Source organism: Podarcis gaigeae (genome assembly GCF_964106915.1).
Source record: "Podarcis gaigeae genome assembly, chromosome: 7".
NCBI classification, from domain to species: domain Eukaryota; kingdom Metazoa; phylum Chordata; class Lepidosauria; order Squamata; family Lacertidae; genus Podarcis; species Podarcis gaigeae.
The window spans coordinates 62,920,745-62,938,874 of NC_139683.1; the positions used below are offsets into that span (position 1 = coordinate 62,920,745).

Consider the following 18,130-nt stretch of genomic DNA (forward strand, 5'->3'; position numbering starts at 1 on the left):
CTCTCTCCCTTCCCAGCCTTGGGGGAGAGGATGGGGGACTACACACAGGGCTGCCACCACTTTGCCATGCTCCTAGTGCTGTTTGCCCCATGCTCCTGGTTGCATACCGTAAGGTTGTGAATATAAGCCACACTTTAACTTTTCATGGTTGGAATTTGGGGGGAAAGTGAGACTTATATTCAGGCAAATATGGCAATACTAGGTTGCTTCCGAGGGTTGTTGTAAAGAGTGCAACAACAGAATGCTCAGTAATATCATTACATATAATTGAGTGGGCAAAATGGATATCCCAAAATGCACTTCAAGTGAAATGTATATTTAGAAACCAGAGCTTCAAGGTTATATTTTTAACCACAATTTCCAGGCATCTAAAACATTATCACTAACAGATTTGTATGCAGTTACAGATAGGTAGCCGTGTTGGTCTGCCATAGTCAAAACAAAAAAAATTCCTTCCAGTAGCACCTTAAAGACCAACTAAGTCAGTTCTTGGTATGAGCTTTCGTGTGCATGCACACTTCTTCAGATACACTGAAACAGAAGTTTCCAGACCCTTCTATATAGTGAGAAGGTGGGGAGGGGTATTACTCAGAAGGCTGGTGGGAATGGGTGATTGGCAGATAGCTGTGATGAGCCTGTTGACGACTCTTAACGACTGCAATAGGTCTTACAGGAAGAAGCAAGGGGTGAAAAGGTGAAAAATGGCTTTGTCATACAATCTTTAAATAATCTTCCCAACAATACTATACTAGCTACTATGGATGTGGAATCTCTGTATACCAACATCCCACACAACGATGGTTTACAAGTTATAAGGAACACCATTTCAGATAAAACCACAGCGGACTTTGCCACCAAACTCTGCCAATTTGTCCTTACCCACAACAACTTCAAATTCGGTGATGACCTGTTCCTTCAGATCAGCGGCACAGCAATGGGCACCCGCATGGCCCCACAGTATGCCAACATCTTCATGGCAGATTTAGAACAACGTTTCCTAAACTCCTACCCACTCAAACCTCTCTTGTACCTACAATACATTGACGATATTTTTATCATCTGGACACATGGTCAACAGACCCTGAACACCTTCCACCAGAAATTCAATGATTTTCACCCCACAATCAACCTAACTATGAACCAATCTATGCAAGAAATACATATTTTGGACACTACTATAAAAATACAGGATGGGCACATAGACACCACCTTATACCGTAAACCAACTGACCGACAAACATATCTACATGCCTCTAGCTACCATCCCAAACATACCAAACAGTCCATTGTATATAGCCAGGCACTACGTTACAGCCGCATCTGTTCCAATTCTACAGACAGAGACTCTCACCTAAGAGATCTACAGCAAACCTTTTTAGAACTAAAATACCCAACAGATGAAGTTAGACAACAGATCAACAGAGCCAGACTGATACCCAGAGAGAACTTGCTGCAAGACAGACCCAAAAAAGAAAATAACAGAACACCTCTAGTCATCACATACAGCTCCCAAGTTAAAACAGTACAACGCATCATCAGAGATCTACAACCTCTCCTGGACAATGACAGTTCTCTTTCTCAAGCTCTGGGAGGAAGACCTTTCATTGCCTACAGACAGCCACCCAGTCTTAAACAACTCCTAACCCACAATAATACTACAACCAGACCTAACACGGACACTGGCACCAGAGCCTGCAATAAACCCAGATGCCAACTTTGCTGCCACATACACCCGGCAACACCATTACTGGCCCCAACAACATCACACATACCATCTCGGGACTATTTAATTGCTCATCGTCTAACATTGTGTATGCCATCAAATGCCAACAGTGTCCTTCAGCTCTCTAAATTGGACAAACAGGCCAGACCTTACGCCAAAGAATAAACGGACATAAATCGGACATCAGGAATCACAAGACAGAGAAACCAGTAGGAGAACACTTCAATCTCCCAGGACATTCTATACAAGATCTCAAAGTAGCTGTTTTACTACAAAGGAATTTCAGAAATAGACTGGAAAGAGAAGCTGCTGAATTACAACTTATCACCAAACTTAAAACCATGGAGAAACCTGGCCTGAACAAAGACCTTGGATTCTTATCTCATTATACATGACAAAGCCATTTTTACCTTTTCACCCCTTGCTTCTTCCTGTAAGACCTATTGCAGTCGTTAAGAGTCGTCAACAGGCTCATCACAGCTATCTGCCAATCACCCATTCCCACCAGCCTTCTGAGTAATACCCCTTCCCACCTTCTCACTATATAGAAGGGTCTGGAAACTTCTGTTTCAGTGTATCTGAAGAAGTGTGCATGCACACGAAAGCTCATACCAAGAACTGACTTAGTTGGTCTTTAAGGTGCTACTGGAAGGAATTTTTTTTAGATTTGTATGCATCGTGTCTTCAAAATCCAACTATCAATGCAAAGTGGACAATTTTCGTTCTTATGCTTGATACTTTGAGAAATAAAGTTTGGCAGCCTTAGAAACCGAGATCCTGCAAGTTTTCTGATTACTCATATGCAAAGCTGATTATGAGATTTACAGCTTTGCTAAAATTATCACATTTCAATTCCCTGCTGTAATGTATTTCAGCATTAAAACACAGCTAGGCAACTTGTATTAACTTCAAAAATAAATAAAGAAATAAATAAATGAGATGCCTGACTCCAGTCAATCTATAATGTTTGCTAATATCGTATATCACATTTATTTATTTGCCTTGACAGGCATGTATACTTTGCAATTTCAAGTATAATGAATATGATTAATTTTGCCTGTGGTATGTCTTTTGTAGGATGAATCTTATTGATCCCAAGTTTCTTTTAAAAATTAAGTTGATTTGAATAAGGTAAAATAGCTGAATAGGGACCAAGCTCATGGCAGAAATGAAATAACCATATGATCTCTCATTCACTAGGTCATTGTCTGTGATTATATCTGGAAAGACCATGCCAATAAGTCTGGTGTCTCCAGTACCGGCCTCCAGCTCCCCAATGAAATCTTGAAATCTATTGGAAGCTCAGGAGTAGTCACTGTTCATGTATCTATATACACAGTTCATCTTGGGGGCTTCCAAGAACTGTACAGGCACTTCCTTAGACTGCCTAGTGGTGCTATTGTAGAGGTAAGTCCCAACATTCTGGTTTTTAATGTGATGTAATTGTTACAACCAAATGCAACCATAGGCCATTGTACAGTGTATTCAGGATCATTCTGCACTGGGATCTCTAAACTGGTCACTTGATAGCATTCTACACAAATCAGACTCCATAGTAAAGAATTCATATACCGCCCTATACCCGGAGGTCTCAGGCTGGTTCACAGAATAAAATCAAGATATAAAACCACAAAAGACATATTAAAAATAAATGTTAGGGGACCTTTTGGAGCAGATCTGGGAGAAAGAGAATTGTTGCTGTGTTAGGAGAAATATGGTCATGTTCTGCTTGATGTCACTTGTGTGTTTGTGCTCCTACCACACATATAGTAAGAAAGTTGTCTATTCATTATTTTCTATTTATTGTCTGCGTGAACAATTTCAGTTTGGGATTAGGATGGAGCAATGTGTTCCGTGGGAAAATTGTTCTTTTGAGGGGGCATCTGAATTCTGAGAGAAAGAGGGAGGGAAGAGGTGAGGAATATATAGTGGTGTGTGCTTGAGAAAAGGGGGGAAGGAAGGAAGGAGGGAGGGAGGAAGTTGCTAATTCAGTTTCCCATGGGTTGGCAGTGGCCTTCTGGGGTTTTAGCCTCTCTCAGGATTGCATCAAGCACATTCTGCATGCAAAATTGCCACCTCCCTAAAACAAGTCATTGTTTCATTCACAGTTCTTCCTTTTTAAATTGTCCTTTGAGTTTTAGCATTTTAAATGCATTTAGAAGCCATGCACAGAGCATTTAATACTGGTGATACATTGTGATAACACAAATATGGCGATTTTTGTTTTGTTTTGTTATTATCTTGGCTTCTGCTGCCTTCGGTTGATTTCTTATTAAGAGGGCAACGATAAGCCACTTTTAACTCAAGAAGAAATCAGTTTCTTATTAAAGGGTAAGTAAAGCTTAATGTTGCACAGAAACTTTTTTCTTTCTTTTTTTGGGACAGCCTGCTTTTTATCTAGTTTTTAAAAAAGCAAAACAAAACCACCCTTAAGATTGAATCACTGTAAACACAGAGAAGATGAAAGGGAGATCTTCCCTACCCTCCACAATTGTTTGAAATGAAGCAAGCGGTAATAAGATCAGACAGTCTGGGTAACTAGCCTATTACTTCATGAAGCCGTTTACATCCATCCATATGCTGCACATGATGCTTAAGCTCTTGTGTCTGCCTTGGAAAGTGAATAAAATCATCTGGGCTTATTTGGAATGCAAGATCAGATACGGTATGCTGAGTGACACTTAAAAAGAATGAAGCGGTAACTGTAGCTTATTTTCCGAAACAATCTTGACACTAATGCTAAATTATAGCTTGGAATCATCTAGCATTTTTACCTTTATGAGGAAAGGCTTTTTACATATTTAACATAATTCTAGGGAAAATATACTGGCATTATGTATAAAGATATGTATACTGTAACCAAAGGGCATGTATATTCCCCAGTAGAACACTTTCCTCAATGTTATTGCCATTTGGTGTCATTTCCTAACAAATATAAAATACGATTGGTAAACAAACTAGACTTTAGATTTAAGCTGACAGCTGTTCCTTCAGAAGCAATATTCAGATATTTAATCTAAGGAACACCGAATGTGTTGTGGCTGTTTGAGAAAACTGTACTTTTATAAAAATGAAGGGCTGCACAGTTTGGCGCATTGTTCTTGGAACTGGTAAGGACATATCAAACAGCTCTCAAATCGCTTACACATTTGTGGCTGGTGAGTGCTTCCTGGGGAAATAAACAGATTACCTAATGCTTTATTTTGAAAGCAATTCACTGTATTTAGATTTGAACTCTTACTCCGAGTACCACGAATGAGATACCCCATGAACAAGGCCATTGATTATACTGAAATGTTGTACGTAGTGAAAGCAAGCCCAAATGTGTTGGTGGTTATGTTTGCTCACATGCAGTGGAGCCCCAAGTTAAATGCTTTCTGCACCAGAAGACTGCACATTCATGGGAGGGAGGGAGGGAGGGAGGGCTTCTACTGCAATCCAAATCAGAGAACATCAGGGATGATTCGATAACCTAATGCAGGAGCTAATTGACCCTTACTTGGATCAATTCATTGACATATGAATGGCTGAAATCTTCACAGAGAGGATACCTTGAACAATTTCAAGGCATAAATGCAAATTATATGTAAGTCTGTAAGTCATAAATGAAGAGCTGTGGACCCAGTAAAGAAAAGGTGAGGCATCACTTTCTGATGAAAGTCAGATGACATTGAAGATGGCCACAAGTATGCACTAGCTGTGATATTCAGGGATGGCCACACATCTGTATTTTGGTGCTTGTAGCATTTCTGATCAAGATGGATGATCCTTGCTCCGAAAAGCATGGTCAAAATTAAATTAAAGCGTTCAAGAAAGCTTAGATACATGGTGTCACTTTCAGTAGACGCTAGTCTGCAGTATTTTTTTTTAATGCCTGAATCACCAAGGTGCCACAAACTGCTTCAGGGGTCCCTGCTTCAACTCACGCAGCCGTATACAGAGGGAGTGTATGTTCACTTTACCTCAGACAAGCCAAAATCCTTCTGATGCACTCTACTTCTGCTCGGCATTCAGGATTCACTTCAACCAAATGCACACACCTAATTTAAATCAGCTCCAAATCTCTGGAACTAGAGATCTATGAAGGGACTAGGCCTCTCCAATAGACTATTATTCACATCCCAATCATCCACTGACATTGTTGTGGTTAAAGCAGGGCTGACTTATAATGATGAATTATGAAGTCTCTCATTCACAGTGATGCAGAGAGCAGAAAGGTGAGACACACCTTTTGGCAAGGAAGTTGTAGTATTTGTTTTAAAAATTCAGATGATGTCTCACGTAGGGTTTCACCTCCCTGTCTCCTCCCTGGTACTGTGGGAAAGGGTTTGATATGTAGAAACAAGTGGACTAAAGACATGCCTGCATGGCAATTTTGAAGACAGGTGGGATGCTCATCTAATAGTAATCCAAATCGCTGAAGCCTCTTTTGGCTTAAACTATACTGTGCTTTATGGGCACTACCTAGGGAAGACGGGGGGGGCAATGACCCCCCCAAAAAAAAATTTCAAGGAGTTGGATGGGCCCCCTCAAAATTCTGTAGCGGCCATGCACACACAGCACATGGTGGTACTCAATTCACATGCGTATGCCACAGGGCTTGCGCACAACACACACTGACTTCACACAGTCCCGGCACCCTTGATTGTGGAGGCAAGGTGGCATGCTTGCTGTTGTTTCTAGCTGTTTGGAACAGTTCCTAGCTGTCAAATAAGAAAGCAAACCTTTTAAAAAGTTAGTCCTTGGTACCTTCTTATGAGGTGGCATAAGGGCTGCCTTTTAAAAATGTATGCCTTCTTGCTTCAGGCCTGGCTGCTATCAGACAACCTGGCCACCACCACAACCAGCAAACAAGTGTTCAACATGACCCCAAAATTGATGGGGCGGAGTCATGTGTCGTCCCTCCCAGAGAGGTTGTTGGAGGAAAACAAAACAGGCTGCCCACTTGGTTTTGGTGACACAATGTGTTGTGACATCTGTTCATTTGGAACAACTTGAAATGTAGCTGATTCTTGTACACTTTGTGCATTTTCCAACATGTGTGCATGCAAGTTAACATATGCAAAAGTAACTGCTACATTTATTTTTCTACTTAAAACTTCTGCTCTAATGGGAAATACAAAATGGATGCACTTCTGAAGCGATTTCATTCCATTTGATAAATGGCTCCTGAGTGAGGAGGAGCCTCGACCTGATGCTATGTCTGTTCCAGAAAGCAAACATAAATTGTGATAGTAAAAGTCAATGTGCCAGGATATTTAATTCCAAATGGGCCTTTTACGGATGAGGAGAAAACTTTGCTTAGACTTTGTGGTTCATTCCAAGTTTGCTCCAGCATATATCCACAATCCACATTCTTAATGTTTAAATGCTTCAAATATTTATTTAGCATATCTTATTGCTGATTCACGTTTGTTTTTGTGTTTTTTTAGAAAAAGCAAAAAAAAAAAGTCAAAGATAATTACCAAGGCAATATTAGCTCAGCTTACCTAAACAAAAATATAACCTTTTCAAAAAGTACCTTGCAGCTACATAGATTGACAAAAACACATCAATTATAATTTTTACTCACTTTTATAATTACACTGTGAAGTGAACTTTTGGGCGAAGTTGATTAATTAAAAGGTTACTGCCACTGAGTCACTTTCAGAAGCAATGACTTGGCCTTTAATTAATTCAGTATTGAGACTATGTCCAATATTTATGTATATGTTTGTTTATATTTGTATACATGCTACAGTTTATTATATGCAAATTTGTTAACAGCTTATAAAATGTGAAGTGATTACTATTATTATAGTTCTTAACATTTAATATGTGAGTTATATATAATTATTAAGTTAATTAAATTAAATATAATTAGTAAGTAATATATAATTATGAATTTTGAATAATTTTTTTGACACCAATTGATTTCAATGCAGCATTAAGTACAAGCTTATTCTCATTTAATTTTTTTAAAGAGATGTGGTAGAGTTTGTGAATTTGCTGAATCTATTAAGAGATCTAGCCCATGTCACCAACTCCAACACAGTTTGTTCATTTCTTCCATCAGAATGGTGCATTCACCTTAATTGCTCATTGTCTTATATGTCCAGTCTCTACACCTGTTTGACCATCCATGAAAGATCACTCCCGTTTGCTTATCTTTATATAGGTAATGAGGACACCAATTGTGTTTGTCTTGACATACCCCATCAGTCACTCTCCAGCAAAGCCTGTAGCCCTAAATGATCCTTGATGTAGATTCTAGGTGATCCTAGATGCAGCATGACAATGGGTCACGACAATATTATTCTATATTTGAATCACTCATCTGCGATATTTTTCCTACATCCAGTGTATTCCCAAAGCCAGTAGCTTCCCCCTTTATTTCGTATACTTTTCTTACTCACTTCCCAACGGTATCCTACAGAAAGAAAATAGCTGAGCATGAGAAATGCAGTTCTATTCTACTATATTTATTTCTTAGAGCTGAAGCAAAACCTAGGTGGATTCACCTTTCATGTGGAATTAAGTCTTCATTTGCCACTGTACATGTTATTAGTGACTCTCTCTGTACGCACACTCCCTCTATAGTGTTTTGGCAGGGCTGTTAAAAAAATTGCTACAAAACACAGGAGCGGAATTCAACCATGAAACCCAAATTGTACATTAGAAGGGAATCTGAGTTATTGCCATGACAGTACCAAATTTCACACACAAAAGAGCTGCTAATCTGTAATTTAAACAAATAAATAAACTGTGCCCAGAGTCTGCTTACTTTTGTTTCTTTTAACTTGATATCACACTGGACTGTGCCACAACCAATGAGCCTGCACACTGTATTTTTCAGGCATTTGGTGACATTAGTGGAATAAATTTCATATGCAATGAAGGGGATGCATTCGTTCAGGAGCACATAAGTGAAACGGATAATGCACTGGGAATTTCTTCTGAGAACAAGCTAAGGGAAAGAAGAAAAGAATACAGGTATTACTTTCAGTGACTGCCGCTTTCTTGTAAACATGGAACAGAGTGCATCAAAAGTGATAGCGCTGAGCAAAAGCCCTCTGTAAGAAAAGTCCTCCTCCTGTTTTGACAAACTATCTGGTTTATGAACAAAAGCATCTACAGCCCTGTCATTCATGGTGGCCACAGTGGAAGGGGAGGAGGGCCGGATGATGGGTCCAATCCAGACCTGATGACTTTGAGGTTGGCTTAGCATCCAGTGGTGGCTTTAAGTCCATGGCCAGGGAACATATGTGAAATTTGTAAACACCATGACCAAGGCTGGATTATGTGGAATATGCTGTATTCTGCAGAACACAGGAAGTCAGACCAGTGGTCCTTCTAACTCGGTATCTAGCAGGGCTCTCCAGGTTCCAGACAGGTCTTTCTTGGAGATACAATGGATCAAACTTGGGGCTGCAAAACAAGTATTCTACCACTGGCTATGACCCTCCTAGAGTAAGACTCCAGCTAAACTGACCTCCTGCACTAGCTGTGATATATGAGAGCACCTCCATTGCAAAACATGTCAATTCAGCTACCTGTGATTTATAGCATTCTCCAAAGATGGAGCCTACAGTCTCTTCATTTTTTAAGGATCTACAACAGATATGTGAGGGTCTGAGATAAATGAGATAAATGGAATTGTAATACAGAGTTAGAACTTTATTCACAGTACTACACAGGGACCTTGTAGCTCCTCTAGTACAACACCCTAATCAATGTAGAATCTTACAGCGATCCATGGCATATAGATGTCCATCTTAGGGATAAGGAAGCAATTCAGTTCAGCTCACATTTTATAGTGAATTTATCTAATCTGCACTTTCCCAAACAGCTATCATCTGAAATTTGCACTTCTCAATATTTGCGTGCATCTCTCCAGTCAAAAAACATGTACGAGATGCACATTTTCCAAGCGTTTTCCCCAACCTAATGTATTTTTTTTCCTACGTTATTTTCACTAATGTATGCATTTTAATGTGCACGAATGTGTTAAATATGGGGAAAATGCTTACAAAATGGGCCTATTAGGCAAATTGCATGCAAAAGCGTGTCTGTTAGGAAATGTGCACTGAAATACTTACAATCTTTTGTAAGGACTTTTAAAAAACCGATGTGGAAATGTTGCAAGTGGAATTCAGTTGGAAAAATGAGAAACAGAGAAGCTAAAATGGGCCAACTGGCCTGACCGTAGTGTACTCACTCCTTAAATGCTTCCAGCAAAGAAGCGCCCACTCTTGGCAGTCCAGCAGGGAATTATGTGAAGGGTATCTGTACACTCCATACACAGAGAGCCAAAACAACTGGAAATTATAGGGTAAATTTTACTAGTGAAAATGTTAGAAGAACTGTAAATTGGTGGGACAATGGTGGTTGGCAACTGTTATGGTCTAAACAACTCATTTCCTTTTCATTTTTAGGTGAACCTGTTGTCTTCAGTAGCTAATTAATCAAGAAGAGCGCTGCAAATGCATCTTGATTCATATGACAATCTTCATTGCAGTCTACTAATACTTTTTTTTTTTACTGTGTACATTTATTATTGTATTGTATGATGCAGAAGGTAGTGCCCTCCAATCTTGTGACTGACTGCAGTCCAGATTTGGAGTGCTTTCTTATTGTGTTTTTATTGCAAGGGCTTTTCCCCTATTTTAGAATTCATTATATTGACCCTTGGAACCACAGAATGTACTTCAAATTTATTTCAGGGTTTTCCACAATGTACATGGGGAGCTGTTAAGCCTCAAAACACATGACAGCATGGTTTGGTTCTGAAAAGTAAGCATGCAAGCAAATAAATGTGGCAACTGCAAGGAAATCTTCCCAGATCCTCAGTAATAGGAATAAGCTGATTATTTTGCCCAGAAAAAGAAATAGAAGGGAATAATGTGAAAATGTCTGTGAACTTGTATTTTGGCAAAACATTTCAATGTTTGCTTTAAGAACTTGACCTTGGAGGTTATTTTAAAAAGCATTGCATTTTGGATTTATTTGCTGGATTTTAACTTAAACTTAACCAATATAAGCACCCACCTGTGGGCCTAGGACTTGTCGATCAGAAGGTCGGCGGTTCGAATCCCTGCGATGGGGTGAGCTCCCATTGTTCGGTCCCTGCTCCTGCCAACCTAGCAGTTCGAAAGCACAAAGTGCAAGTAGATAAATAGGTACCGCTCCAGCAGGAAGGTAAACGGTGTTTCCGTGTGCTGCTCTGGTTCACCAGAAGCAGCTTAGTCATGCTGGCCACATGACCTGGAAGCTGCCTGTGGACAAACGCCAGCTCCCTCGGCCAATAAAGCGAGATGAGCACCGGAACCAGAGAGTTGGTCACGACTGGACCTGATGGTCAGGGGTCCCTTTACCTTTAACTCTATTTCAGATTTGGCAGTTATTCGCCCCACTCTCAGCCAAATCCCAATATTTAATATATAAATTAAGCTGGTCTTGTCCCAGTGACACCCACAGTCCCCTTACTGGTGTTGCCCAAGTAATGACCCAGGTCAGATCAAGTCAGGGAGGAATCAAGTGGCTGCCTAGATGAGTGCAGCTATATCAGAGCATGGTAGGATAATCCAAATGTTCCAGCTTTTTCCAGGGGGCGTGCCCCATGCGACTGGCACAAGCACAAATCAGAAAGCTCCTTCGTCTAGTCCCTGTTGCTCCTGGAAAAAAAGGAGCTCAATTCAGTGGGAAGAAAGGGCATTTGGATCATTGGAAGAATCTTTTAAATGGGAGCAGGGACCTCCCCCAAATCCTTGGAATGACTGTTTCATGATTTAGTTCTGTGTTATTGTTTCCTAAATCCTGCATGAATCCCATGGAGGTGAGGTGGGGGTGGGGAGTCACTGATACGATATGAACAAAATAGAATTTGGCTCGTAACTTGTACAGATTGTATTCTCCTCTGTAGTTATTAGCAACCTCATCCATATCACTTAGTTATAGTCACATAGTAATTGCCTGCCTATGGTGGCATTCCTTTTTACAATTTCCTCCTGTATAACTGAATATATGTAGTCATTACTGAAAAGTGTAAATAAAGAACCCTTTTAGTGCCATAGTTTCCCTAGGTACCCACTGTGCTCTTATTGTCTACAACATACTCCCGCATCTGTAGTTCTGGTCTATTATAGGATAAAGTCATAAGTATGAATTAAAAATTAAAATGCTTGTTGTAGACTGGAGAGCAAGGTCTATTAAAAGATTTCCAGGAGAAAAGCTCCCACTGCACCTAGATGGATGGCAGTGAGCACCAGTTAAAGCAAGTGGATGAAAAATTAGAGATTTTCATCATTCAGTTAAATATAGTGCTAAGTGGTATGTGCTAGCATTAAAAGCAAATTACTTACCACTTCACCAATCACAGCATGGGAGAGTTCTATTGGAAGCAGTATTTTTCAGGAATGCTAAGGCATTGGTTTTATTAAATAAATCAGCTGGTTACACTGATGGAGTGAGCTGAAGGAGTAGCAGGATGGAAAAGATGTATGTGGATTATAATCTAAGAGGGAGAGAAGGAAGGAGAAGGAAATACCTAATTAATTGGTGCTCAGCCAATTAAGTGTCATTATACCTATATCACTCTCAGCAACGCAACCCCTAGACACCAACAATGGTGTGTAATGTCTACCTTTTTGTGTTTTCATCAAGAGTTTTGATATTGTGCTTGATCTGCAAGTCCCAAACCACACATTTTTTGTTTAGCATTCTGTTTGGATGCGATCCACACATCCGTGAGCACAATTGTAATTTATGAGCAGGCGGCTGAGGAAGAAGATCATCATCTGTGTGCTCACCAAATATGAGATCAGCATGATCAGCACTGACAGCAAATATCAACTTTGGAGCTAGGGAGAGGGCAAAATAGAGTCTGGTTTGAGTCCTCCCCCGCTCTAAGCCCACCCAAAATTGACCGGGCACAGACAAAACTGACACAGCCAGCCGTCTACTAGTAGGAGATGTACTCACAAAGCTGATCCAGTAAGGCAGGGATACCATTTCAACAAAGGAGCGCAAGATTTCAAGCAGGGTTGAAAGGCTGACTCATACAAAAGTAAGCTATATTCACTAGGACTGTGCCTCAGATTGCCTGAATCCTGAACCTCATAGGACCAGTTTGGTGGGATCTCAGCTTGGGCCATGTTGGGTTGCCTAGAGTGAACCTGGACTGTCAGGGAGTAATGTGTCAGGTGGGAAGACTTCATTTCTTGTTTTGCCAGTGCACAGGGCACACACTGGAGAAACAGATCCCAGCAAGATTGAATCCTCTGCTTACCAGCTGATTAGGGTTAAAAAAAGCCTAATTAAATATTAATCCCACCCCCAAATTGATTCAGGGCCAGATCCAGGCTGTCAGGTGTTCCTCGGGGGAGGGGGGTGCAGGGCTGTGCACATTCCTAATATTTAATTACCATTTTGCATGGTGGAATTTTAACCACCCCAAACTGCCATACCTCTTAAGCCAGGTTTGTGTGGGTCCATTCTCCATCGCTACCAGGCTTTATCCCCACCAGGCTCCATCCCTACCAGGGTGCTCCAACCCTCTTAGGAGCAATGCTCAACACACACACACACACACACACACACACACACACACACACACCACCATCACCATCACATATCTGTCTGTGTCTGTCTAAAGCTTCTCAGAAGAATGCTCTCTATCAGTGTGTGAGACCAAGAATCTGTGTGGATAGGAGCTGTTTTTTTCTCAATGCAACAGAGGTAGGAAGTGTTATAAGCGTCTCTCATATCAGTTAATAGTTGACATCCAGTCTGCAATTGTTTTGGGGTTGCCTGAATTTAAGATTTTTCATATATATATATATATATATATATATATATATATATATATATATATATATAAAATATATATATATAGAGAGAGAGAGAGTGTGTTCTGCAATCCTTGGGGTTCCTACAAGTCTGCTGATCTGTGGATGGTACTATTTCAATCACATATGAATCCATGCTCAGAGAATGTAGTTGCTTTTCATATATAAAAGTGTATATGGGAAAGATTCCATGGGGTAGACATTTTATACAACACTGCTTTAGACAACCATGTATATAGGAAGGGAGAAAATTGTATTTGTTATTTTTATTACCATGTAGTGTAGCCATTCCTCGTCCTTCCTTCCTTCCTTCCTTCCTTCCTTCCTTCCTTCCTTCCTTCCTATCTTCCTTCCTTTCTCTTTCTTTCTCGAAGACTCATGTCTGGTTATGCCAATCCTGTGACTTACACTAATAGGAAATAATGACACAAGGCTGACTTAACAAGACATAATAGGCTACCTTAAAAGATCGTTCAATAGGAATGTGCACAAACCTGGCTACTTGTTAAGGAAGCATTTGATGTCCCTTTCCTGCATTGTCTTAACTACTGTCGTACTCGTGCACATAGCTGCTTCTTACGTGGAAAGGATGATAGGGCTATTCTAGCCATTTCTCACACAACCTAAGAAGATCAAAAACAGATTTCTGACCATTTGCAGGATGTTAACACTTGCAACCAGAGAACTTTTTGTTCTGAGGGAACAGATACCAAGTACTTTTTTAAAAAAACACACACAACTCAATCAATACTATTATTATTATTATAGTAAAATTATTACCCTCCCCCTTACCAGCAGGTCCTAGACTGGGTTACAACAACTTAAAATTAGAAAGGAGTTAAGACATTGATGCTTCTCAGAGCGGCTTACAACAATGAAGATACAATTTGGTGAAAAAACACTATAAAACCTGGTAATGTTATGCCTCCTATTATGTAAGGATTCCCCAACTGTGAATGGTCCAGGACAGAAATGGGAAACCCAAGACCCTGTATGACAACCTTAGTTCCCTTCAGACCCTCTATATCCTTCTGGACCAGTGGTGGCTGGTGTCCATTGGGACAGAAGGTAAGGAGACCAACAGTAGATGGAGGCAGAGCTAATAAGACGCAGAGCCACCTTCTGACTGGTAGGAAGAAAGAAGGTGGGCAGGTGAGGGCTATCTGATAGTGGGTTGAGGTTTGTGAGCCCTAATGGTCTCCACTGCTTTGGACTTTCCACAGGCCAGAGGCAGTTTTAGAGTGTTTGGATTTGATATCCCGCCTTTCACTTCCCTTAAGGAGTCTCAAAGCGGCTAACAATCTCCTTTCCCTTCCTCCCCACAACAAACACTCTGTGAAGTAAGTGAGGCTAAGAGACTTCAGAGAAGTGTGACCGGCCCAAGGTCATCCAGCAGCTGCATGTGAAGGAGTGGGGAAGCGAACCCAGTTCACCGGATTACGTCCACCACTCTTAACCACTACACCACACTGGTTTTAGGGTTGCATTACCGGTTTGTTTTGGCTTCACTGGTGCCATGCTGCAGGGGACGCCACAACAATGCTGTAGAACAGAGTACAAGAGGCAGGGGCGCCAAATTTTAGCCCAAAGTCCACCACTGCAAAGGTCACCTACCTTCTTGAGCCACAACAATGCTGTAGAACAGAGTACAAGAGGCAGGGGTGCCAAATTTTAGCCCAAAGTCCACCACTGCAAAGGTCACCTACCTTCTTGAGCCACACCTGCTTTGCATACCTGCTCACTACCCACGCCTCCACCCTACATGTCCTTACAGTAGGAATGCCTGAAGAGGACTAAGGTTGTCCGTTAACAGGTACCTTGCGAATCTTCACCTGGCGCTTTCTAAATGAGGATTTCATTGAGCTTTTATGAAGCCTGAGGAGGAAAATGGCTTTTGTGGAAATCTTCAAACTAGACCAGGAGCACCAGATGAGGGACTACGTTGTCTGGTACAATGTGATTGAATTTAAATTCATTCTCCTAGTACTGAAATGGGAGCTTGTGTGTCATTAGGTTGTTACAATGGTAATAGTTTGGATTTCCTTTTATCGTCTTTATGGGGATGGCACAGATTTATTTTCCCTCATCTGCAAACTCAGTTGTGCAATTTCAAAACTGACATGGCGCTTATCAGAAGTTAATAATTGGCTAGCACAAACCATTTGTTTGATAACACAGAACTGTTCGTTTTGGGTTTCGAGAAGCTAATAGGCACAGCTCTTTCTCTGACATTTGATTTTAATGGTTGTATTGTTGCTCCTGTCTCTGCAGTTAAACGTCTTGGTTGTTTTGCTTGACTCCAGGTTTTCTCTAAAGAAACACAATTTTAACTCCTCGGCTGCTGGCACAGTGCATTGCCTTTGTAATTCGTTCATGTGATGTTCTGTTAAATATTCCCAGCATAGAAAAACATTGATTTGCGATTCCAGATCAATGGCATGGGAAACCATTCAAGCCACTGGGAAACCATTCAAGGGATTCTGTATAATTCATGACACAATGCTATGTAGCCAGTCATAACTGACTGTGTGATGATGTCATTCAGAGCAAGGAATAACAATTTAATATACTTTTTTTAAAAAAAAGTTGAAAAAGAAATATATTATTTTTCAGAACTGCCCAAGCTGTTAAAAAAAAATAGTGGGATTTTCTTGGTTCAGTCCCAGTGATAACCAGTGCTATTTTTCCAGGGCTGGAACTCACCACGAACACCTCCCTTGTTCTCTTATAATGTCAGTGGCACCCACCTGAGAGGTGCTGGAACTGAGTGCTGGTGAATTCTGGCAGTGTGTCGGAAGATATGGAAGCAGACCCAGATTAGCTGAAGTTTTTATTTTCTGTATTAATGATGTATCAAAAGGTGAGACAAGAATCAGTAAAAGAATACATCTTCCATTCAATGATACAGAATTTATATACATACACAGGGCAGCTTCTCACATCTTACACTGCACTCTTATAAAGGTCTACTCGGTGGTAAATTTCATTCAGTTCAACAGATGAACAGGTTAAATATGAAAAGGACTGCAGCCTAAATTCCAGCTATTAAAGGCAGTGGGCTCTGCATTTATTTCAAACATTTCATTCCACTGAAAGCTATTGTTAGTCATGTTCTTCCTTCACACACTTTTGTTTCATTGCTCAAGTCGTCTTTGCGCAACAGCTTGCTCTTTTCTCTCTCTCGCCAAACAAGACTTTCCTTTGTAGAATGCTCACCTCGTCATAAATGGCCATAGAGCAATTATGCATAATATGCTGCTAGCTGCAAGATACTAAACCTGATTAAACAATAATAATTCAGTGCAATGTACCATTTTCTGACATCCAAGTTAATGTGCATAAGGCAGACAAACCATTGTTCTCTTGTAATGTTTTAGACCACGACTGACAACAATTTATACAGAAACAGGCAACTGAAATAGGGCAAACGGATAATAGTAAAGAGAGATTAGTTTAGGATGGACATTAAGGGATTGTCTTGTCCCTATATAAACAAAAAATTTAATATAATTCTGTTGTCACTTCCTTTCTGCATATTTATTGGCTCAGCTTTGGAGCCTTCCAAGTGGAAAAACGTTCTAATAATCTTTCTCCTTCTTTGAAAGTAATTAAGACTGAATAAATAGTGCTCTATATTTACCACTATGCAGTTAAACATGCTTACGATCATGCCAAGTGAATTAGTTAAGGCTTCAGTGTTTTATGGCTACCATTTTGTTCACAATTGGAGTGTTCCACTCCCGCAATGTCTCCTGATGAGAAGGCCATCCTAATCTTGGGTTAATCCCCTATGCTGTTTTATTTTGAGACTGAGAGAAAATTCCAGTAACAAGCAATCAAACAGCAATTTGGATTAGAATTTCCTTTCCCACATTTTAGAGAAAAAAGGACACAGTACTTGCTTTTGCCACTCTCTATTTCCCTTAAATTGGATTCTATTATTGTTTAATGCATTTCTAACCCACCCTATTGCTTTCGCAAGTCAGTTTACAGATTATATAAATATAAAAAACACTGAAACCATCAAAACACAATTGACATCATTTTCAGTAAAATGCAATTTCAAAGTGAAAATAACGGCAGCAAGATTAAAAGCCAGCACTGGGGATCCGAATAAAATATGAAATACAATTGAAAATTGAAAACTTCCAGCATTTTTTCCCCCAGCGCAGATAAGGACTTAAAAAAAAAAAGAAGTTACAAAAAATATTTTAAAACCTACCAATAAAAAGGCATGTTGATTGCTCCACCCAATTTTGTCTCTGTCCCCACCCACTGTGGGTAGGTGGGTCTCAGAAGGTTCCCCCGCTTTGCAATAGAACATAAATTCAATCTGGGCATTCTGATTAGGATTTAAATTAGCACATGAGATGGGGAGAGTATGTGTGAGTCCTTTAGCTCTGCACCTCCATCCCTGTCAGGCTCCCCCATGTATCTGAAATGGGGAAGAAACTTCAAGTATTCATAGAAGTGCCCACATATCTCAGAACGTTGATTTTCCAGGGTTTCAAAAACGTGCAGGCATCTCCATTAGACAAAGAGGTATTCCTTTGTAGCCAATAGGTCTGCAACATGTGTATGC

General features: G+C 40.3%; 1 protein-coding gene across 1 annotated transcript in view; it reads left to right on the top strand.

Moving 5' to 3' along the window:
- Nucleotides 1-10,738, top strand: part of LOC310849383 (uncharacterized protein) — a gene marked incomplete at its 5' end in the record, with an annotated part of 87,028 nt that extends 76,290 nt beyond the window's left edge. The window contains 3 exons of the mRNA XM_083749548.1: nt 2,924-3,130; nt 8,559-8,695; nt 10,138-10,738. Coding sequence (XP_083605674.1) covers nt 2,924-3,130; nt 8,559-8,695; nt 10,138-10,141 — 348 coding nt within the window. The 3' untranslated portion in view covers nt 10,142-10,738. The remainder of the gene's footprint in view (nt 1-2,923; nt 3,131-8,558; nt 8,696-10,137) is intronic.
- Nucleotides 10,739-18,130: the final 7,392 nt, after the last annotated feature.